Here is a 24,219-nt window from a genome sequence, read left to right on the forward strand (position 1 = left end):
TCTTTAAAGGGAACCGGTCACCAGATTTGGCGACTATAAGCTGCGGCCACCACCAGTGAGCCCCTATATACAACATTCCAGAATATTGTATGTAAGAGCCCAGACCACTGTGTATATCGTAAAAATCACTATTATAATATTCACCAAAAGGGTGGACCGGTCCGATGGGTGTTGCTGCTTCCGGTCCGGAGCCTCCTCTCTGCTGCGATTGCCGTCCTCCTTCCTTGGAGGCCCGTGTGCATGTTGTGTCCTACGTCTTCCACACAGGCCAACATTGAGAATCTTGCGCAGGCACACTTTGATTTGCACAAAGTATTGTAGTGTGCATGCGCGGGCAGTCTTTTCCTTTCCTTGAGCCTGCGCATTACAGTACTTTGATCTACGCTCAGCAGGGAAGATCAAAGTGCACCTGAGCAGGATCGCAGTGTCAGCCTGTGTGGATGATGTAGACACGTCATCCATACTGGGCTGGGTAGAAGGCGGAGAGAAATCACAACAGGCGCCGGACTGGAGAGAGGAGGTGCCAGACCAGAAAGCGGCGACACCCACTGGACTGGACCGCCCCCTAGGTGAGGATTATAAAAGTGTTTTTTACATTCTACAGAGCTGTCTGGGCTCTTATATACAGTATTCTGGAATGTTGCATATAAGAGCTCAGTAGTGGTGGCCACAGCTTATAGTCACCAAATCTGGTGACATGTTCCCTTTAAGACAATGCAGACGTGCGGTCCCTGGCCGATGCCACTACATAGTTGATTTACTGTTCAGCTCTGCAACTGCTAACATCCAGCTACTGCCAGCCCCAGCTGATCGGTGCGGGTATCCTATGTATAGGTGACAAAATAAAAAGGAGCAACCCATTAACAACATGACTATTCCCTTTATGTTTACATCACGGTCTATCCTCTTTAGTGAAGCCACTCGTGTCACATTTATGAAATCATATGCTCTACAGGGTGAACCATGAACTCACTTGGCGTCTTGTAACCGTCTTCCCAGAAGAAAATGGTTTTTGAAACAAAACCATAAAAATTGCACACCTGTAGAGAGCAAAGACCAACATGAGAGCAGAAGAGGTAATAGCAACAGGTACAGATATCACATGTATACTTTATATTACACATTTCCAGAGAAGATTATCCCAAAACCAAACAATCCCAGCCCTGAGATCATCCTGGAGTCAGATCAGGTAAAACAGGTTATTCAGTGACAGCACATACAGTATTACCTGAAGACCGTGATTATATAAAAGGTATTAAGCCCTTAAAAGGGAATCTGTCAGCAGGATCTGCCGTCTATATGGGCATGTAGGTCATAGGAAGCTGAAGAAAATGATACCTTGATATCTGTGATCTGATATCTTATTCCACATCTGCAGTGATATCAGGAGAGTAGGCTATCAGTCATTACATGTCTCACAAAAATAATCCCTGGAGGTAGATTCTCAGGGAGATCTGTGCTTGGCCTATAGATCTTAACAGCTCATTTACACATTACACAAAGTGGATTTCTCAGGAATAAAGATATCGGATCACAGATATCATGGTATCATTTTGTTCAGCTTCCTATGACCTATATGCCAATAGAGACTTCTTAGACTGCTTTCACACTTCCGTTGTTTTAAATCCGCCAGGTCTGTTGTTGCGACGGAACCGTCGTTTTTTTTAGCTGTCAACAGACGTAACGGATGTGTTATTTCACAGGATAACATTCACAAGAATCCTGTGAAAAAACTGATCTGTTGCGTCCGTTACATCCGCTGTGTGTCCGTTTTTTGACGGATCCGTTGTGATCCATTTGTGTTTGGGACAACCCAATGGGTGTGCCAAACATGCTGGCAGGGCATGCTCAGTAGAACATGACAGAATCCAGCACTGGATTCCGTCGTGTGACGGATTACGGTGGAATCCAGCACCATAAACAGCCATTATAGCTTTTGACGGATGGAAACGGAATCCTGAGGAGTGCGTTTCTTTGACGCTCCAAAAAACGTTACATTCTGCGTTCCTTCCGTCCAACGGTCAGTCACTAAATGACTGATCCGTCACGTGGCGGATGCAACGCAAGGCCATCCCGTGCAATCAGTCGTTAATACAAGTCTATGGGGAAAAAACTATATCCTGCTAAGTATTTTGCAGGTTACCGTATTTCCTCAAGGCGACGGATTTAAAACAACGGAAGTGTGAAAGCAGGCTGAGGAGGGTTCATCCTACTGACAGATTTCCTTTAAGTAGGGGTTTTTTTTTTTCCTTTTCAATTTTTGCTCATTTTTTTCTCCTCTTGTTCCAAGAGCCATAACTTTTTTGCTTTTCCTTTGACAGTTCTTATCTTTTGTGAGAGGAGTTGAAGTTTTGAATGACCATTTGTTTTGGCATAAAATATACTTGAAAAAATTGCAAGAGCAAGCAATAAAACTACAAAAAAAAACCCCAAAACAACGCAAGTCTATTGTTTTTAGGGAGGTTCGTTTATACGGTGTTAATTGTTCAATAAAAATGACCTGGCAATATGATTCAACCAAAAAGTGAAATTAGGATTCTTAATGGTATACATTGCCATACAGTCGTGTATTTCATATTAGCCATTGTCTCATCGCTCCAGCAACAAAAATTTAAAAAGACAAAGTGGCAGGATGTATGTTGGGAGTCGATGGTGGCCACTTGCCACATCATTGATCACAAAAACAGAGGTCCTGTGTCTCTACTGTGAATAATGCAGTAGTGAGCATGTGCAACCACTGCTCCATTCACTGGCTATATCAGCAGTGCTGTGTCAGCTGCATACATTGTGTACTTCCAGATGTTGTAAGGTAAGTTATTAGCTGTTGGACTACCGGGAGCAAAACATAAATAAAGTGATATCGATGATCTATCCTATGGAGTCTTAGGCGGGCTTTGCACACTACGACATCGCAGGTGCGATGTCGGTGGGGTCAAATCGAAAGTGATGCACATCCGGCGTCGCAGTAGATATCGTAGTGTGCAAATCCTTTTTGATACGATTAACGAGCACAAAAGCGTCGTTAATCGTATCATCGGTGTAGGGTCCGACATTTCCATAATTTTGTTGCAGCGACAGGTACGATGTTGTTCCTCGTTCCTGCGGCCGCACACATCGCTGTGTATGAAGCCGCAGGAGCGAGGACCATCTCCTACCTGCGTTCCAGCTGCAATGCGGAGGAAGAAGGTGGGCGGGATGTTTACATCCTGCTCATCTCCACCCCTCCGCTTCTATTGGCCGCCTGCCTGTGACGCCGCACGACCCACCCCCTTAGGAAGGAAGCGGATCGCCGGCCAGAGCAACGTCGCAGGGCAGGTGAGTGCATGTGAAGCTGCCGTAGCGATAATGTTCGCTACGCCAGCAATCACAAGATATCGCTGCTGCAACGGGGGCGGGGACTATTGCGCTCGACATCGCAGCATCGGCTTGCGATGTCGCAGCGTGCAAAGCCCCCCTAAGTCTTTTTTAAAAATAGTATAACTATTGCAGGTGACATTATTTGAGTCTAGGCTAACTTCATGAGTGGATAAAAAACTTGTCCCAAGTCTCATCCATTAAACGCAGACATTTGTTTTTCCATTTATCATCCTTATGCAAATCAGTTTTTATATGGCAGCAGTTATTAAAACTTCACAACACTATATATGAGGGGCTGCTGATAAGTCTTTGGCTTTACCCATAAAGAAACGAGATTGGATGATGAAACTTTACATTTATTCCACATCTGTAGCAGCCATGGCATCAAAAATGGTGTGACATTTGGTACCCTTGAGATGTTTCTTCAGGTTTGGAAACAGATGGTGGTTGGTCAACCAGCTGGAAGCCCAGCTCAGGCAGTTTTGCCGTGGTTGCTTGTGCAGTGTGAGCGGAGGCGATGTCTTGTGGGAACAAGATTCCTTTGGACAGCTTGCTGCGCCTTTTGGCCTTCATAAGCTGCCTTCAATTGGTCCAAAAGTTCAATGTAATACCTTGCATTGATGGTAGAACCCTTTTGAAGGTAGTCCACTAGCAGCATGCCCTCCTTATCCCAGAACACAGATGCCATCACCTTGGTGGTTGATTTTTGCACCCTGAACTTCTTTGGATTAGGAGAACCACTGTGCCTCTAATCTTTTGACTGCTTGTTTTCAGGCTCATCTATAGTGATCAGTTGATCCAGGAAGTTCTTATCAGTCCGGAAACGCTGAAAAATGGCAGTGGAAGTTTTCACGCGCATGCTTCTCTGCTCTGTTGTCAGACATTTGGGGACCCACTTTGCAGATCGCTTCCTCATGTCCAAATGTTCATGGATAGTGACACAAACACGTCGTTCATGGGAAATCCCCATGATGTCTGCTATTGCTTTAGCTGAAATTCATCCATTCTCCAGTATGAGGTTGTGCACAGCATTGACGATCTCCGGAACAACAACCACTCTCGGTCGTCCAGGACGTTCCTCATCATTGGTGCTGAAGTTGCCAGTTTTAAATTTGGCAACCCAGTTCTTAACTGTGGAATATGAAGGGCATTGATCCCCCAATGTCTGTGAAATATCACCATGAATATCCTTCGCGGACTTTCCTTACAGAAACAAGAATTTTATCATCATCTGCTCTTAGTTGCTGTGAATATCGCATTAGACTCTGCCATTTTGCTTTCCCACGTGCATAGAACACTGTTGCCATAAGCAACAAACACAAAATTTTGAAAACATATATTAGACACATAAGGCTTTCATGTGATGTAGCATTCGTTACCATAGAAACAAAAAAGATCACAAAGCCAAAGACTTAGCAGCAGCAGCCCCTCGTATAGTTTGCTCTGTCAAAGATTTGCAGCGTGTCCGTAAAAATCAGAGGCTTCATACGGAATATGATTATTTTTGCATACTCATAGGGTATGGGAATCTGACGCATGGAAGAAACTAATGCATGATGCAAAATTTTTCACACAGAGATTTGGTCTGTGGAAAAACAAAAACAAAAAAAAAGAAACACCAAAAAGAAAATGAAAAAAAAAAACAAAACTCAAAAGAATCAACAGAAAACAAAACTCTTTTGCACGGCCCCATTGAGTAACACTGGCCTGTGTTCCGTACATTTTGTCCTTTTTTTTTTTTTTACGTACAGCACTAGCACTGTGTGAACTTGGCCTTACAAAAAGTAAAAGGAATTACCATATTTTCCGGATTATAAGACGCACTTTTCCTCACAAAAATTTGAAAATCTTAAAATCTGAACATAGCTTACCGGGAGGTGAATTGGCGGGGGGCTGTCTGTGCGGCTCTGTGTGCGAGCGGCTGGGTGCGTGCGGCCGGCAGGGTGCCTATCGGTGCCCAGCTGCCTCCCTGTCCCGGCGGCCGGCTGGCTCTCTGTGCAGGTGGCCTGCTGACTGTCACTCTGTGCGGCCAGTCAGCTGTGCAGCGGGTGTCCTAGTCTGTCCGCGGTCTCGGCTTCAAATGATGGCGCTGGGAATCAGCGCGTGCGCAGATGGAGCTCTTGGATGAGAGCTCCATCTGCGCACGCATCACTCCGGGCACCATTTCTTTGAAGCCCGAACCGCGGACATACTGGGATGCTCGTCGCACCAGCCTGCTCCATCACACAATCATAGCAGCTTCCGCTGCCCCCACTGACCCGCCACAGCCACCACTGACCCACAGCCAGCACAGCCTCTGCCTCTTGTGACCCCTGTTCCACCACCACTGCCGTCCCCCTCAGGTAAGACAATGCTGGAGTATAAGACGGACCCCATTTTTTTTTTTTACCTTTTTTTCTCTCTAAATTTGGGGTGCATCTTATAATCCGGTGCGTCTCATAAAACGAAAAATACGGTAGTTTAATACAAAGACTGAAGTTATAAAAAGCCGCTATGCTTTGGATTCTTCCAGCATGGTCGCAGTCTGTCCTTTCCTGACAATGACGGATACCGCTCCCCAGCATGTATCCTGCTATACAGGTAAATACAGGCGTGAGCTCCCCGCACCCACAGCCGGACACTGCACACATGGAACACGGGAAAAGGAGTTGAACAGTAACTAAACTTATCTTTTTTCCATAAACCTACAACACATGAAGCTCTATGGTCTCTTTTTCTCTCCTGCTCTTATCATTTGCTCTCAAAACCAGATACGAGATCAAATGACACCTGCTGCCGATGGAGAGGAGGGGGAATAAGCTGGGAGGAAAAAGTCAGTGAAGCCATTCGTGACAGAATCCTGCAAGGGGGAAAACTACAAAATAATGCCGGATACAAGTGTTATAAAAGCCAGAATGTGTTATTCCTCCTGCACACGCCATAACTTACTCTTAGGCCTCATTCACATATCCAATTTTTTAACATGCAAGAAAGGCGTATTAAGAGTGTCGTCCGATTTTCTCACATGGAGACTTTTTTTTGTTTTTTCATTTATCTGTCTTTTCCATTCTGACAGTAGATTAAAAAAAAAAAAAAAAAAATCGGACCGCGGATGTCATCAAAGTGAGGTCCGATTTGTTCATGGTTTCATTGACTTGCATGGCTATTTTGATCCAAACCTCTGATCAAAATCAGACACATCTCTGGCGATTTTCTGTGGACCTCTCGGTCAGTGCAAAGTCATAGACATATGAATTGCTCCACAGATTATCAAAGGTGTGAATGCTATGCATGAAAATCATAAGTGTGACTGAGGACTTAAAAGGAACCTGTCAGGTGTAATATACACCCAGCCAGAACCACGAGCAGTTCTGGATGCATATTGCTAATCCCTGCCTATAGTAACATTGATAAAGGGATGTTTAGAAAAAGTATTTCTAAAGATTCCTTATGATATGCTAATGAGGCCAGCGACTAGTGGCAAGGGTATTAGTTCCCTTGGCTAGTTGGCCCCCTTAGTATGTAAGCACGACCTTGTGGGCATACTAACATGCTAATGAAGGCGCAGTGTCAGAGGATGGTCACTCTCACCTCTCTGCTGCCACCACTGGTTTTCGGCTCAGTGGACACGATCAGAACGTCCCTGGAGTTTCGGTCATGCGCACTACACCAGTTTGAAGCCGGGTCACGTACGCCTGGCTTCATAGTGCATACGACTGGAAGTCCAGGACTTCTGATCATGCGCACTGGGCCGAAATCCAGCGTCGGGTGCGGTGGCAGCAGAGGTGAGTGCGACCATACCTCTGACACTGCGCATTCATTAGCATGCCCCTGTGGGTGTACTTACATGCTAAGGGGGCCGACTAGCCAAGGGAACTAATGCCATTGCGACTGGTCACAGGCGTTGTTAGCACATCATAAAGGATATTTAGAAATAACGAAATCTTTAGAAAAATTACCTATACTACTAGACACAGGGATGGTTAGATAGGGATTAGCAATATGTATCCATAATTGCTCGTGGTTTTGGGTGCATACTGCACCTGACAGGTGCCCTTTAAAGTCACCTGAACGGACAGGCACACAGACACTGTTGCCTTTAGTGTGCGATACCCCCTTGTGCGCACTCCTCCTCTTCTCTGCACAGAGGCCCTGCTCACATAAGCCGCATATAATGCAGGTTCAGTCTAGATTCATAGTCACACTAAACGTCATGCACACCTTGTGAAATAAAAGCAGACAAAATGTCCCCACCATTTGCATTAAACCTACTGCATGTCGATTGTGGGGTACATTTTTAATGCAGACTGAATAGAACACTGCGATCGTCACTGCATCCACATAGGTGACAAGTTCCCCTTCCAAACTACACTACAGCGTAGGTGGAAGACATATACAGCAATAGGCTACTTACCCCAATTTTAATATAAAGATAAACTGTACAATATGGACTACTTTTAGTAGATCGTAGGACTCAAAAATACCAACAGCCTTCAGGAACTTTATAAAGCAGAGAAGAAAGATGTATCTGGTCAGTCTGCAAAAAAGAAACAGGTCATGTAAGAAGGTGTATGATCACACATCATCCAATAATACAGTTATAGGAGGCAACTGAAGAATCCGGCTGTGAACACACAATGTCCTCGCCTTATGGGGGATGTGATCTATCTCATAGGCACTTCTATCACCTAGAGGCCTCGGCCGCTGAGCTCACAGCAGTAATGGAGGCCTCCAGGGGTAGGAAAGTCTACAAGACAAAGCTATTGAGTGGGGGGTAACAATATACCATGTACACAAGCTATACACAAATAATCAGACCCAATTATATAAAGGCCCCTGATCCCCAAGTATCAGTGCAGCCCTGTGAGTGACGTGGAGGGGCGATGGGCTCATAGCAGTAAGTCAGATAAGAGCGTCTGTCCTGGATACTGCCCCTCCACACACAGTGAAGGTGAAGGTGAGGCCGCAGGGCCTGGGGCAGTGCTGCAGATCGGGCACTGCTGATAGTACGCAGCTCTGCACAGCTCCATACTGACTATGGCAAATGACAGATGTGTGACAAGTGACAAAAAGTCCAACATATTTGGAATCATGTACGACTTTATGCTGCAGTAGGTCAATATGAAACCAAAGGAAATCAATAGATGTTATGTCACCGTGATTTCAATGACTTCTTGTGAAAGAACCTGCCAAGTTGTACGTGGCATCCAATGTATGGACAGCAAGGTATAGCACAGGAGAAGCTGAGCACAATGATGGATTCATAGAAACTGTAACACTTTATTCACTGAAACCCCTTGTGTTTGCATCCATGACTCCAGGGGGCGGTCCTACTAGTGATTGACAGCCATCTTTGCATGCACAGTAACATAGGAAAGACTGTCCATCACTAGCAGGACCGCCCACTGGACTCATATGAATACAAACTGCAGAGATTTCAATGCAAGTTTTACTGAAACTTTTAGCACAAAAAAAGTAAATCAATCTGCTCAGCTCCTCCTGCTCTGTAATATGCTGTATGCATACTGCTCAGGCCAGTGAATGACTGCAGCGGTCACATGAGGGCTACTATGCTGGAATAGCAAAGGATTTAAATGGAACCTGTTACCCCCAGAAACGCTGCTTACTTATAAATATAGTTGTAATCTACAGGTAAATGATGGTTAAAACCTGCTTTACTGGAGCAGCAGCTGCAGGGGGAAAAGGAACTGTAATCCACCTACAGTCGCTCGCTTCCAGTCTTCAGGGTGGTGCAGGGAGAGGCAACAATCTGTGCTCAGTAGTGATCACGGCTGTAGTCACTCCTGGCAATTTATTGATAGTCGGATACACACACCGCAGTCTGTCACTGCGTCAAGTGATGATTGTCAAGCAGTCTGTCAAGCAGTCAAGTGATGATTGTAAAGGGCCCCACACACATTACACTTCAGTTGTGTGAACTCACCAACATCGAACGTCAAGTGTATGTGGCCCTCAACAGATGAATGTTGCAAGAGTCAAGGATCTGACATGTCTGACTTCAGACGTTTGATCCGTAGAGATAAACCTGCCCCAGACGTCTAACAGGGGCTCGCTCACACACAAGACAGGAGCTCAGCAGAGGGGGAATCAGGGAAGACGGTGCTAATCAAAAGGATGGCCGAAAAAATATTTGGCTCATAGTAGATTACAATTATAGCAGAAGGCAGTGTTTCTGGGGATGACAGGATTAATGGTCCCCGTGTTCCTTGTCAGTCCCTGATGTCAGTAATGGTCCTCACACTCCGGGCAGAGCCCTAATGTCAGTGCCGGTCCCAGGGCTCCGGTCAGTTCCCTGATGTAGGTACCGGTCCCTGCTCAGATCTCTGATGTCAGTACCGGTCCCCACACTCCGGCCAGGTGCCTGTGATCTCGGTGCCGGGCCCCGCACTGTGTGCCAGTCGCTGTGATGTTGGCGCCGGTCCCCAATGTCAGCACTGGTCCCCTTGCTCCGGTTCGGTCCTTGATATCAGCGCCAGTCCCTGTGCTCCAGGCCAGTCCCCGATGTTAGAGACAGCGGTTCCTGTGCTCCAGGCCGGTCCTGATGTCAGCGCGGTCTCCGTGCCAGTCCTCGATATCAGTGCCGAGCCAGTCCCCGATGCCAGCGTCGGCCCCCGGGCACGTCCCCGATGCCAGCGTCGGCCCCCGGGCACGTCCCCGATGCCAGCGTCGGCCCCCGGGCACGTCCCCGATGCCAGCGTCGGCCCCCGGGCACGTCCCCGATGTCAGGGCCGGTCAATAATGTCAGCGCCGGTCAACGTGCTCCGGGCCGATTCCTGATGTCAGTGCCGGTCCCAGTTCACTGGGCTAATCCCTGATGTCAGTACTGGTTAGCGCCGGTCCCTGATCTCAGTGTTGGTTTCCGTGCTCTGCGATGGTCCCTGATGTCAGTGCCGGTTTCCGTGCTCTGCGATGGTCCCTGATGTCAGTGCCGGTTTCCGTGCTCTGCGATGGTCCCTGATGTCAGTGCCGGTTTCCGTGCTCTGCGATGGTCCCTGATGTCAGTGCCGGTTTCCGTGCTCTGCGATGGTCCCTGATGTCAGTGCCGGTTTCCGTGCTCTGCGATGGTCCCTGATGTCAGTGCCGGTTTCCGTGCTCTGCGATGGTCCCTGATGTCAGTGCCGGTTTACGTGGTCTGCGATGGTCCCTGATGTCAGTGCCGGTTTACGTGGTCTGCAATGGTCCCTGATGTCAGTGCCGGTTTCCGTGCTCTGCGATGGTCCCCGATGTCAGTGCCGGTTTCCGTGCTCTGCGATGGTCCCCGATGTCAGTGCCGGTTTCCGTGCTCTGCGATGGTCCCCGATGTCAGTGCCGGTTTCCGTGCTCTGCGATGGTCCCTGATGTCAGTGCCGGTTTCCGTGCTCTGCGATGGTCCCTGATGTCAGTGCTGGTTTACGTGCTCTGCGATGGTCCCTGATGTCAGTGCCGGTTTCCGTGCTCTGCGATGGTCCCCGATGTCAGTGCCGGTTTCCGTGCTCTGCGATGGTCCCCGATGTCAGTGCCGGTTTCCGTGCTCTGCGATGGTCCCTGATGTCAGTGCCGGTTTCCGTGCTCTGCGATGGTCCCTGATGTCAGTGCCGGTTTCCGTGCTCTGCGATGGTCCCTGATGTCAGTGCCGGTTTCCGTGCTCTGCGATGGTCCCTAATGTCAGTGCCGGTTTCCGTGCTCTGCGATGGTCCCTGATGTCAGTGCCGGTTTCCGTGCTCTGCGATGGTCCCTGATGTCAGTGCTGGTGCCAGCTGATAACGTCAGTGCTTATCCCCGTGCTCAGTGCCGGTCCCTGCGCTCCGGACCCCCATCCTTCCTGGTCTATACGTTATCACCTGTTCTGTTCATGGATAACGTCTATCTACCAGAAGACCCCTGGAGTGCTGCCCTCCAACAACAAATGCTGCAGGGCGACCCCACTCCACCTGGGACACATTCAGGATAATTGGAGAATGACCCCCTCCTGCTCCTATAGGGGGCACCAGCAGTGCGATTTCCCTGTAACACTACTGAACATGAGTTGCGGCACTATAAGTCCCAGCATGCTGACAGCTGCTTGCCTCATACACGCAGGCACTGCTATGGACACCTCCTCACCTGGACTCCGGGGCATCCACAGGCCCCAGCCGGCCACTGCTCATCACATTGCTGCTGTACTTCTCGTCCATGCCGGCGGCTCCCTATAACCTCATGTAGGCTGCAGGAATTAGCCCCCTACAGGCCGGGACACCGGCGGAGGGCCCTGCGGGGCGGCGAGTGAAAGGAACCGACTGACAGCCGGAGACCGGACACATATTCCGGATACACAGCCTCCAGCACTGCCAGCTCGCCGGCCTGCGCTGCTGATGGACGGGAAACGTCACTAGTCACGTGATTTCTGCTAATACGGAAAGCGACTGGGGAAATATTCCTCCCATACGTGTAAGCAGCGTTTACCTGGAAGTATAGGGAGGCGGTGGGGACAAACTTCATGGCAATGCGTTTGCTGGTCTTTGAACCCTAATAAGTTTCTAATGATTGAATCTCACTTATTTCTTGAACTTTGGAGAATCCTCAGTGGACATTACCTGAGACAAACAGCCGAGAAACACTCCCAGTAAAAAAGTAAGGGTATGCTCGGGTCCAGCGCTGCTGCAGCTGCTCGGTGGCTCGAGCGGTGGGCCGGACCCGGGGACTCGAGCAGCGCTCCTCGCCCACGAGTGAAAAGGGGTGGTTTGTTTGGGGAGATAGTTCGTGACTAGTGATGAGCGAGCATGCTTGTTACTACTCGGTACTCGCACGAGTATCACTGTACTCGGGCTACTCGGCGGGGACCGAGTAATCTCGCAATACTCGTGCTGTACTCGGGGTCTTCATGTTGGCGCTCTTTTTACAGCCATCCCTTATGCAGGGATTGGCTGGCAGACCACTGCAATGCCACAGCCCTGTTGTGGAATTGCAGTGATTGGCCGGCCCTCACAGCATGACCGTGCCTTTAGCCCGACACTTCCCCGCTCGGCTACGGCCCCTCCCGCACTCCACTCCGCGTGTATATATATATGCACGCTTTCACACACACGCACGTTTTTTTTTTTAATTTACAGTTTTATGGTTTCTACATGCTGCCGGTGGTCATTTCAGAATAATACTCGGGTCCCCCATAGGATAACATTGGGCTCGGTGCTCGGGCCGAGTACACGAGTATCTTGGGATGCTCGGCCCGAGCCTCGAGCACCCGAGCTTTTTAGTACTCGCTCATCACTATTCGTGACGCCACCCACGGGTCGTGGTGATTATCGGCACCACCGCTGCTGGTCACGGGGATCCCGGGAGAGATGGTAGGGAGCAGCTAGGATGTTGTCCCCTTCGTGGGTAGGGGTTGGTGATCCCAGGGGGCCCGGTGGTGATACGGAGAGGCTGGATGGCTGGGGTGCAGGGGCAGCGTGGCGCGGTGTCGGATGGCACTGTCGTACTCACTCAGACACAGATGCACAGAGTCTCTGGTAAACCAAACGGCTGGATGGACGGGTCCCGCAGCCGGCTGCAGTGTTTGTGCTCTCCCTGGACAGGTGATGGTGGCTGTCTTTCCCTTCACCTTGTTAGAATGGTCTGACTCCTGTGGTTGCCCACCGGTAGTCCGCTCCCCGGCGTATAGGTACCGAAGGAGCCCGTTTTGCCCGCAGGCTCTGGCCCTTGGATCTCTAGCCTATGGCGGTGGCTGTGTATCCTCATGGGGTGGACTGTTGCCTTCTGTCGGGTCTTGGTTGTTAGGAAACCCCTAGGGTTCCGGTCACACTCGGATTTGACCGTTGTAGGCGGCTCCAAGCCTAGTCGGGGTCCGATGGCCCTGCCTTTGTGCTTAACTTCACTCCGCTCCCCGGCTCGGTACCGGCGGGCCACCGCCCGACCCCGTCCTACGGTTCCACAGAGATCCACTAACTCCTGCAGACGGCCACCACCGTCTGCCAACCTTGCTGTTTGTGTCTGGGCCCCTACCCAGACACCGACAGTTTCTGACCTCTCCTTTTCACTGTCTACTCGAATCTCTGTCTCTTTTTCCCGCCTCCAGACCTGTGAACTCCTCGGTGGCTGGGGCCAACCGCCTGGCTCCGCCCCATCTGGTGTGGACATCAGACCCTGGAGGGAGGCAACAAGGGTTTTTGTTTGACTGGTGTGACTATCCAGGGGAGGGGGTGTGTGTGTTGTTATGTCTGTGATTACCTGGCTAGTCCAGGGCGTTACATTCCCCCTTGTTGAAATGCAGACCGTCCGCGGGCTGCCCGTCCATCACCGGTTTTATTTTTCTGCAAAAAATAAATAACATGTAAAACCTAAAACATAAGCATATTTTTAGTTCTTCCCTTACGGGAGGCATGGCACTTTAACGTTGCAAACATATGTAAAACACTTTTAATAATAACGGACGGGTTCATGTTCATCCGCTTCCCCACCCAAGCAACCTAAACCTTGATGCTGCCCCTAAGAAATGGGCAGCACCCCTGTTCCCCAGTCCGTAAGCAGGAACTCTGTTCCAGGTCACCCAAGCGGGAACGGGTACGGTGTCTCGCACCCGGCTGTCACTTCAGGGAACCCCACGTCCAGGGGGACCCCTGACCCCCGGAGGATGGCCACCGGTCTGGTGGTGGCCGGACCCCAGCCTGCTCTGCTGCGGGTCCTTCCTCCAATCTGCCTCTCCGGAGGCGACAACGGAAAACAGCCCACAACTTATTTACAAAGCCACAAGTTCGTGGCTGGCCTGCAAGTTATCGGCCTTGTTCATGAGTAGTTTCTCATGTGGGCTGTTTTGATGTAAACATACTGATGGTCCCAACGGGGACAACACTTTCCTTCCACGGACGGTAATCAGGTAAGTCTTCGGATTAATTAGCTTTCATTCAACTATTTACACAATCAACATGCTGCACCCCTAGATGGTTGTTTGCCTATACCTAAGCGGGGGCCTGCCTAGGTTGGGGCGTGTGGACCTTCTAGGCCCAATGTCGTCTGTGGAGGGCAATGGGACAGAGAAGACAACCGGTTCCTCGTCCCGTCTGTCAGATATGGCAAGGGGAGGGGGTATAGGTGCATCCGTGGGCGTTAGTTCGAGTGGCTCACTGGGGGCCGTTTCCATCTCCATTTCTTCCACGTGTTGTGGGAACATTATCACCGGAACAATGACCGCGCCGTTCTGCGTAGGCCAGTCTGCTGGAAAGTCACCTATCACTGTGTGGATCACCTCTTTTTCTTTTTCCCCGTTCGGTATCGGAACCGGAACTTCGTTTGCCAACCTTAAGGGAGGTGGGCACCTCTTCAGGTGATCCCTGGAAACTGTAGCCGCAGTCCTTCCCTGGTTGCGACTAATCAGATAAGCCTTTTCATTCTCCCATTCCGTGAGCTGTATGACATACGGGGTCTTCTCCCACTGGTCATCAAGCTTATGAGTTCTTCTCTTCCGCTTCAGCACCACATCCCCGGGCTCAAAGGGGGTGGCTGGAGCCCGCTTATTGAAGCGCTGCTCCTGTTTCTCTCGGCTCTGACGCAGATTCTTCTCCACATTTTTCTAGACCTGCCGGTACTGCGCTTGCCGCCGGACATCCCAGTCTGCTGTCGAGGGGAGGGCCTCTGGGGCTTCCAAGTCCATTTCCAGGTCCACCGGATGCCGCCCCGGTCGGGCTCTCATCAGATACGCCGGTGTGCACTTGGTAGAACCGCAGGGAATGTTATTATACATGTCTACCAGGTCAGGCAACTTCTCCGGCCACAGGTTTCGCTCTTCCAATGGTAGTACCTTGAGGAGATCCAGAACTAAATGGTTCATCTTTTCACACATTCCATTAGTCTGGGCATGATATGGCGTGGTCCTGATCTTGCAGCCGTATAATTGGCAAAATTCTTGGAACACTTCTGCTTCAAAGACTAAACCCTGGTCCGTAAGCACTCTCTCTGGGTATCCGTGCGGTCGACAGAAGTAGGCCTGGAATGCCCGAGCTGCGGTACGGCCGGTCAAATCTTTGACTGGAACAACCACCACAAATCTGGAGTAGTGGTCCACAATGGTCAAGGCATAGGAATATCCATTCCGGCTGGGTGTGAGCTTGACGTGGTCCAAGGCAACCAGCTCCAGCAGTTGATGGGTGACGATCGGCTGTAGAGGGGCTCTTTGGCTGACTTCATCCTTCTTTCTCAGCGTACAGGGGCTGTACTCTCAGCACCAGGCCTCCACAGATTCTCGCATCCCACTCCAATAGAACCGCTCTCTCAGCAACATCTCCAGCTTCTTCCAGACAAAATATCCGGCACCATCGTGATATGCCTGTAGGACTTTGGGCACAATGGCCTGAGGAACCACCAGCTGGCGAACCTTCTTGTGAGTCTTCGGGTTGATCAGTTCCCGATACAGCTTCCCTTCGTGCAGGTACAGCCGGGCTCGTTCTTTCCACAGCCGCTGAGCCTCAGAGGGAGCTGCAGGATCCATTCCGGAGAAGCCTTGCTGAATCATGGTCTTGACCAGCTGGACGGCAGGCGCTTGGTCTTGGGCTTCTTGCCATCCCTGGCTGGGTAGCGGGTCCAGTTTCGCCTGTTGCTGTTTGACATGTAGTTTCTCGATCGGTGGCCGATGGAATGCGGGCAACTCGATTTCTTCGAGGTTATCGTCTTCTGGCCCCCTATCCGGCAGGTGGGGCATCTGGGATAACGCGTCCGCGTTGGTGTTGTTGCGGCCGGCTCTGTATTTGATAGTGAAGTCATAGTTAGACAGCCTAGCCACCCACCGTTGTTCCAGAGCGCCCAGCTTGGCCGTGTGCAGATGGGTCAATGGGTTATTGTCCGTGTAGGCAGTGAATTTTGCCGCTGCGAGGTAATGTCGGAATCTCTTGGTGATTGCCCACACCAGGGCCAGGAACTCAAGTTTGAAGGAGCTGTAGTTTTCAGGGTTCCTTTCCGTGGGTCGGAGTTTTCTGCTGGCATAGGCGATCACCTTTTCTTTCTTGCCCTGGACCTGGGACAGGACTGCCCCCAAGCCCACATTGCTGGCATCGGTGTAGAGGACGAACGGAAGGCTGTAGTCGGGGTACGCCAGGACTTCTTCTTTCGTCTGTCAAGGCCGTCTTCAGTTGGTGAAAGGACTCTTCATGCTTCTACTCCCACACAAACGGGGGTTCAGGGCCTCTGCCACTCCTGGTTTGTCCCACGAGGAGGTCTTGCATAGGTGCAGCCATCTTCGTGTATCCCTTGATAAAGCGGCGATAATAGCCCACCAGGCCCAGGAACTCTCACCTCTCTCACTGTGGTCGGCCTCGGCCAGTCCTGGATATCCGTGATCTTCTCGGGATCTGGGGCGACACCTTCTGCAATCACCACGTGTCCGAGGTACTGTACCCTAGGCTTCAGTAGATGGCACTTGGAGGGCTTCAGCTTCATCCCAAATTTGGCAAGGGACGCAAACACTTCAGCCAGGTGCTCCAGGTGGGCCTCGTACATCTGGGAGTATACGATCACATCATCTAGATACAGCAAGACCGTTTCGAAATTGAGATGTCCCAGGCAACACTCCATGAGCCGTTGGAAGGTTCCAGGGGCATTTCACAGCCCAAACAGCATGCTGTTGAACTCGCAGAGTCCCATGGGAGTTGCGAATGCAGTCTTCTCACGGTCCTCTGGTGCGACCGCAACCTGCCAGTAGCCGCTGGTAAGGTCAAGGGTAGAGAAGAAGTTAGCAGTTCTCAGCGCAGCTAGCGACTCTTCGATATGGGGGAGAGGATAGGCATCTTTATGCATTATCTGGTTGATCTTCCGGTAATCCACACGCATTCTCATGGTGCCGTCCTTATTCTTCACCAGCACCAGTGGGGCTGCCCAGGGACTACAACTATCCCGAATGACCCCTGCCTCCTTCATGTTCCTCAACATGTCTTTGGCGCATTGATGATGTGCTGGCGGGATGGGCCTATACTTTTCTTTGATGGGTGGATGTATGCCTGTAGGGATATGGTGTTGAACCCCTTTAATCCTCCCGAAATCTAATGGGTGCTTGCTGAAAACCTGTTCATACTCCTGTACTACCCTGTATACCCCCTCTTTGTGATGCATGGGTGTGGCTTCAGTGCCTACATGTAGTTCCTAGCACCAGCCCTCTAACTGTTCGGGGGGTATATGTTTACTGTCAGGGGGTGCGGAGGTAGGCGGGGCGGATTCGTGAATAGTGTGAGGGTCTAGGGTAAGCAACTTGGCAAGGGTAGCGTAGCGGGGAAGCCTAACTTCCTCCTCTCCCCAATTCAGCACTCTTACAGGCACTCTCCCCTTTTTGACGTCAACCACCCCTCTGGCCGCCATCACCGTGGGCCAGTGTTCAGAAGGCGTGGGTTCCACCATCGCCGGGTAGTCGCGCCCCTGGGGGCCTACTGCTGCCCTGCACCAAATCATCATCTCGCTTCTGGGTGGCACTACCAAGGGGGCCACATCCATCACCCTAAGGCTACTTTCACACATCCGGATTTTTGCTCTGCGGCACAATACGGCGTTCTGCAGAAAAACCGCAACCGGCGTTACAAAAGCCGGTTGCGGTTTTTTTTTTGCATAGACTTACATTAGTGCCGTATTGTGCCGCAGGGGCTTGCGTTCGGTCCGGTTTTTGCCGCATGCGGCAGATTTAGCCGATGCGGCGGCCGGATCGAACGTTCCCTGCAACGTTTTTTGCTCCGGCAAAAAACACCGCATCGCGCCGCATCCGGCCGCTGCGGCGCATTTTTCAATGCATACCTATGGAGGCCGGATGCGGCGTGATGCGGAAAAAACCGCATCCGCTCGCCGCATGCGGTTTTTTCCACTGCCCATGCTCAGTAGCATGCCGCAACCGGAAAAAAACGGACGGGCCGCATGTAAAAACTTATGCAAAGGATGCGGTGTTTTCGCTGCATCCGTTGCATAGTTTTCACAGCCGGATTGAGCCGCACTGCTCAAACCGGATGTGTGAAAGTAGCCTTACTCCACCAATCTCTCCACCCATCGAATTCACTTGTTGCCGATATAGGAGGGCCCAGATCTCACGCTGCACAGCCCTCTGTCGGCCTCCTCCTGCTGTGGCGGACAACTGCTGCAACAAACTCAGCACAAGAAGAGAAAAGATATACCAAAAATGGGATCATCAACACGGTATTAGAATCATAGAAAAATATTTTTATTAATTACTGAAAAAATTTGTGTGGACAGATCATGGCCCCAGGGAACAAGGGCACACATACAAACAATTAAAAACATTTAAAAGCCAGAATTGGCATGGTTCCCCAGCACGCCAACCTCCAATATATGAATACAATGATATAAATAAAGTACCTCTAGTATTGAACAACTAACCCTCTATACAATAAAGTTGGTACAAATGGACCCACTGGTGTATAAATAAGGTACTTCACAGAATCGTAAGGGGGGGTGTTTTTATGCGGTAAATATAGATCACAAATAACACCACGCATGTCATGTGGTCATTAATGACAAAATATGCATAAATAAATCTGCCCAGAGGACAATAAACCCCACGCCGAGTACCCGCAATATTAGGTCAAGATAGGATAGAGAAGTGGATATCCGCAAATATAGCTGATTTGTATCATAAAGCAAAGGATATTACATATATCAAGCCTGGAGTAACTCAAGTGTAGATACAAACATCTGAGTCATCCAATTCATGACAAAAAAAATATTTGTCAGTGGTTATGTCATGGACGATGACAAATTAGAACAGTGACCCCAGATGCCAGTGCAAAATCAGCAGTACATGCTAGGGAGATACAGATCCCGGTAGTAAAAAAGTGACCTGCAATAAGTCATTTATAACCAACAATGTTGTGTGTAGTGAAGAAATCACCCAGCCCTTTTTTAAAAGCCGGTAGAGTATCTGCCATTACTACCTCTTGTGGTAGGGCATTCCACAGTCTGACTGCTGTTTCATTTTTTTTATTCCTCAATCGTGCTATTATGTGCCACTAAATCCATCCATACTATTATTATGATAATATAAACCTTTTATCATGCAGATAGCATCACTTGGTGTCTACCAGCGGCAGCTCTGATGTTTACTTCCATCTCTTCCACTCTCCAGGCTTACTGGGTGCTAATGCTAAAAGTTCCATCATGCATTGCTGCAGCCTGTGATCCAGCACTTAGCTCTCCCCTCTGTTCTCAATCCTGTGCTGCTAAAGATATTAGAAGATACTAAGGGGTGCTTCACACATAGCGAGATCGCTACCGAAATCGCTGCTACGGCACGGTTTTGGTGACGCAACAGTGACCTCATTAGCGATCTCGCTGTGTGTGACACTGATCAGCGATCTGGCCCCTGCTGCGAGATCACTGCTCGTTACACACAGCCCTGGTTCGTTTTCTTCAAAGGCGCTCTCCCGCTGTGACACAGATCGCTGTGTGTGACAGCGAGAGAGCGACGAAATGAAGCGAGCAGGGAGCAGGAGCCGGCATCTGGCAGCTGCGGTAAGCTGTAACCAGGGTAAACATCGGGTAACCAAGGTGGTTACCCGATATTTACTTTAGTTACCAGCCTCCGCAGCTCTCACGCTGCCTGTGCTGCTGGCTCCGGCTCTCTGCACATGTAGCTGCAGTACTCATCGGGTTAATTAACCCGATGTGTACTGTAGCTAGGAGAGCAAGGAGCCATCGCTAAGCAGTGTGCGCGGCTCCCTGCTCTCTGCACATGTAGCTGCAGTACACATCGGGTTAATTAACCCGATGTGTACTGTAACTAGGAGAGCAAGGAGCCAGCGCTAAGCAGTGTGCGCGGCTCCCTGCTCTCGCGGTTATGATCGCTGCTTCGGCTGCTGTTTGACAGCTAAGCAGCGATCATAACAGCGACTTACAAGGTCGCTGTTACGTCACAGAAAATGGTGACGTAACAGCGACCTCGTTGTCGCTGTCGCTTAGTGTGAACCAGCCCTTAGTGTCAGACCAAGCCAGGGTAGGTACCAGCCCATCTGACCATTGTCATATGGCCAGTACAGTCCTGTCACTGAGTTTATTCTGCACTTTTCAGCTGTTCACATCAGTGATTGGATTAACTAAATCCTTTGCTTTTGAAATGCAGATCGCAGCACTTCACTAGGTGTCAGCCCCTCCTATTACTGCTGAATGAAGCAGTCAGCTCAGCTTGTGTGAGACTAATTGTGATTCACTCCAAAACATCCACACTCATCATCAGGAGCCCAGTGACAACTTCCTTTCAGTTGCTCCGATTTCTGTGGTGGAAAAGGAAGTATCAGACGAGGAAGAAAGATCTGCATAACAGTCCAGTACTAGGTGATCCCTGCTGAGATGCGCTCATAGAAGTTGTACAGTGCCTACAAGTAGTATTCAACCCCCTGCAGATTTAGCAGGTTTGATAAGATGCAAATAAGTTAGAGCCTGCAAACTTCAAACAAGAGCAGGATTTATTAACAGATGCATACATCTTACAAACCAACAAGTTATGTTGCTCAGTTAAATTTTAATAAATTTTCAACATAAAAGTGTGGGTCAATTATTATTCAACCCCTAGGTTTAATATTTTGTGGAATAACCCTTGTTTGCAATTACAGCTAATAATCGTCTTTTATAAGACCTGATCAGGCCGGCACAGGTCTCTGGAGTTATCTTGGCCCACTCCTCCATGCAGATCTTCTCCAAGTTATCTAGGTTCTTTGGGTGTCTCATGTGGACTTTAATCCTGAGCTCCTTCCACAAGTTTTCAATTGGGTTAACGTCAGGAGACTGACTAGGCCACTGCAACACCTTGATTTTTTCCCTCTTGAACCAGGCCTTGGTTTTCTTGGCTGTGTGCTTTGGGTCGTTGTCTTGTTGGAAGATGAAATGACGACCCATCTTAAGATCCTTGATGGAGGAGCGGAGGTTCTTGGCCAAAATCTCCAGGTAGGCCGTGCTATCCATCTTCCCATGGATGCGGACCAGATGGCCAGGCCCCTTGGCTGAGAAACAGCCCCACAGCATGATGCTGCCACCACCATGCTTGACTGTAGGGATGGTATTCTTGGGGTCGTATGCAGTGCCATCCAGTCTCCAAACGTCACGTGTGTGGTTGGCACCAAAGATCTCAATCTTGGTCTCATCAGACCAGAGAACCTTGAACCAGTCTGTCTCAGAGTCCTCCAAGTGATCATGAGCAAACTGTAGACGAGCCTTGACATGACGCTTTGAAAGTAAAGGTACCTTACGGGCTCGTCTGGAACGGAGACCATTGCGGTGGAGTACGTTACTTATGGTATTGACTGAAACCAATGTCCCCACTGCCATGAGATCTTCCCGGAGCTCCTTCCTTGTTGTCCTTGGGTTAGCCTTGACTCTTCGGACAAGCCTGGCCTCGGCACGGGTGGAAACTTTCAAAGGCTGTCCAGGCCGTGGAAGGCTAACAGTAGTTCCATAAGCCTTCCACTTCCGGATGATGCTCCCAACAGTGGAGACAGGTAGGCCCAACTCCTTGGAAAGGGTTTTGTACCCCTTGCCTGCCTTGTGACCCTCCACGATCTTGTCTCTGATGGCCTTGGAATGCTCCTTTGTCTTTCCCATGTTGACCAAGTATGAGTGCTGTTCACAAGTTTGGGGAGGGTCTTAATTAGTCAGAAAAGGCTGGAAAAAGAGATAATTAATCCAAACATGTGAAGCTCATTGTTCTTTGTGCCTGAAATACTTCTTAATACTTTAGGGGAACCAAACAGAATTCTGGTGGATTGAGGGGTTGAATAATAAATGACCCTCTGAATAAACTTTTCACAATTTAAAAGAAAAATAAAAACAGAAATAACATTCTTTTTTGCTGCAGTGCATTTCACACTTCCAGGCTGATCTACAGTCCAAATGTCACAATGCCAAGTTAATTCCGAATGTGTAAACCTGCTAAATCTGCAGGGGGTTGAATACTACTTGTAGGCACTGTACATCCAATACAAGTATAGTACAAAAGGTATTATTTAACCTTTGTCAGGCTGCATAATTTTGCCCATAGCTGCCACTAAGTCCTAAATTAATCATTGTAGGCGTCTATGAGACACCCCCAATGATTAACTGGTAATTTAAAGTTATATAAACACACACACAGTGAAAAAATCCTTTATTTGCAATAATAAACACAAACAAATACCCTCGTTCACCATTTTATTAAACCCTAAAAACACTTCCAGCTCCGGCGTAATCCACTGAGGTCCCGCGTCGCTTCCAGCTCTGCTACATGAAGGTGACAGGAGCAGCAGAAGAACACCGCCGCTCCTGACAGCTCCACGCAGCAACTGAGGTGAGTAGCGCGATCAGCGATGACGTCACTCAGGTAACTCGCGGCCACCGCTGGATCTTCCAACTGTGACAGCAAGTCGTCAGTGACAGCGATGAAGTCACAGGCGAGTTGCTGTCTCGGGTGGAGGATCCAGCTAGCCGCGGGTAACCTGAGTGACGGCAGCGCTAATCGCGCTGCTCACTTCAGTCACTCAGGGGATTAGCGGTCACCGGTGAGTCCTTCACGGGGGACCGCTAATCAGGACGCGACACACAGACAGAGCCGCAGGATGACAATGAAGTCAGGTAAAATGCATCCGACTTCATTCTGATCGTGCGGCTCTATCTGTGTCTGCTGTCAGCGACTATTCAGCTCTGCTGAATGGCAGATGACATAGAAAAAAGGGATCCCATACGCATCAAACACGCATTACACACGCTCTGCTAGTCAGTAAATATTTTAAAAAAAGCATCGCACTTGCATTGCACACTGACCTAACGTGAATTAAAATCAGCCGAGTTTTTTCATGCAAGTCGGACCGATTTTACACGCATAAGTGTGTTTCCAGCCTAACAAAATGGCTCCTAGCATATTTTCTGTACAGCAACGCTACTCCATGCTTTGCTCCAGCAGTTCCAAGAGTTACCCAGAAGCCACTGGAAAAGTGGAAATTTCTTTGGACAGTGACCTCTTCCTTCACAGAATCCCACAGGCCTATGGTCGTCACCCCTGAATTGTTAGAAGCAGGGCCACGTTCTGTAGCCGTCCCTCCAATAGTGGTATCCCAGCAATTAGTTTGCCCCACAAATACCCCAATTTTTATTAACTCTAGGAATAAAATGTGTTGTCACCAATTTTACCCCATTTGAGTTTTTTAAAATTTTTGACAGCAAGTATTAAAGTAATTGCTTATTTTCCCTCTATCTCCATCCTCCTCCTCTAATTGTATTGACAGCTCTGGCTTCATAGAGCCAATAGAGCCAGAAAAGCTAAAGATAGATGAAAAATAACAGGTGGGAAGGTGCACTTATATGTGTGGCCCCTCCTTGGTGCACCGAGCGTCTGTACTTTGTATTAAGGCTATGTGCACACGTTGCGTTTTTTTCAGCGCGGAAAAAAACGCACCCTCTGGCAGAGGGGAGAATTGTAAACCATGCTTTTTGGAAAAAACGCATCGAAAACGCATGCGTTTTTCATGCGTTTTTTTAGGTGCGTTTTTTAAGACTTGTCAGTGTTAATAAAGTTGGTTGAACACAGACCTTTGGAAAAAAAACCTTTGGAATGGAAGGAGCACCATTTGAAGTTTAGAAAAGTTGAAATAAACTTCGCGCACCATGTCACATTAGCAGGGCCTCTTGGGTACCTATATATCAGAAAACCCCCACAAGTGACCCCATTTTGGAATCTGCACCCCTCAAGGATTTTATTCAGGAGTATATTAAGCATTTTGAATCCACAGCTACTTCACCCAAAATGTTGCTGTAGCAACAATATTCTCACTGTTGGGCTATGTGGCCGTGATCCAGCGACACGACGTCTAGTACAGTGTCAGCTTTCCTGCAGAGATGTGAGTGTTGTCCACGGGAGAACGCAGCTGCCCATGCCCACGATTTGGGTTCAGGCTGCTGTGGACT

The 24,219-nt window shown here is 49.3% G+C and overlaps 1 protein-coding gene across 1 annotated transcript in view; it reads right to left on the reverse strand.

Moving 5' to 3' along the window:
• Positions 1 to 11,699, reverse strand: part of SLC30A5 (solute carrier family 30 member 5) — a 99,769-nt gene extending 88,070 nt beyond the window's left edge. The window contains exons 1-3 of the mRNA XM_075342454.1: positions 11,440 to 11,699; positions 7,751 to 7,873; positions 974 to 1,040 (exon numbers count right to left, since the gene is read on the reverse strand). Of these exons, the coding sequence (XP_075198569.1) occupies positions 974 to 1,040; positions 7,751 to 7,873; positions 11,440 to 11,510 (261 nt within the window). The 5' untranslated portion in view covers positions 11,511 to 11,699. The remainder of the gene's footprint in view (positions 1 to 973; positions 1,041 to 7,750; positions 7,874 to 11,439) is intronic.
• Between the last annotated feature and the right edge of the window lie 12,520 nt (positions 11,700 to 24,219).

Source organism: Anomaloglossus baeobatrachus, chromosome 1, assembly GCF_048569485.1.
Source record: "Anomaloglossus baeobatrachus isolate aAnoBae1 chromosome 1, aAnoBae1.hap1, whole genome shotgun sequence".
Lineage (NCBI taxonomy): Eukaryota > Metazoa > Chordata > Amphibia > Anura > Aromobatidae > Anomaloglossus > Anomaloglossus baeobatrachus.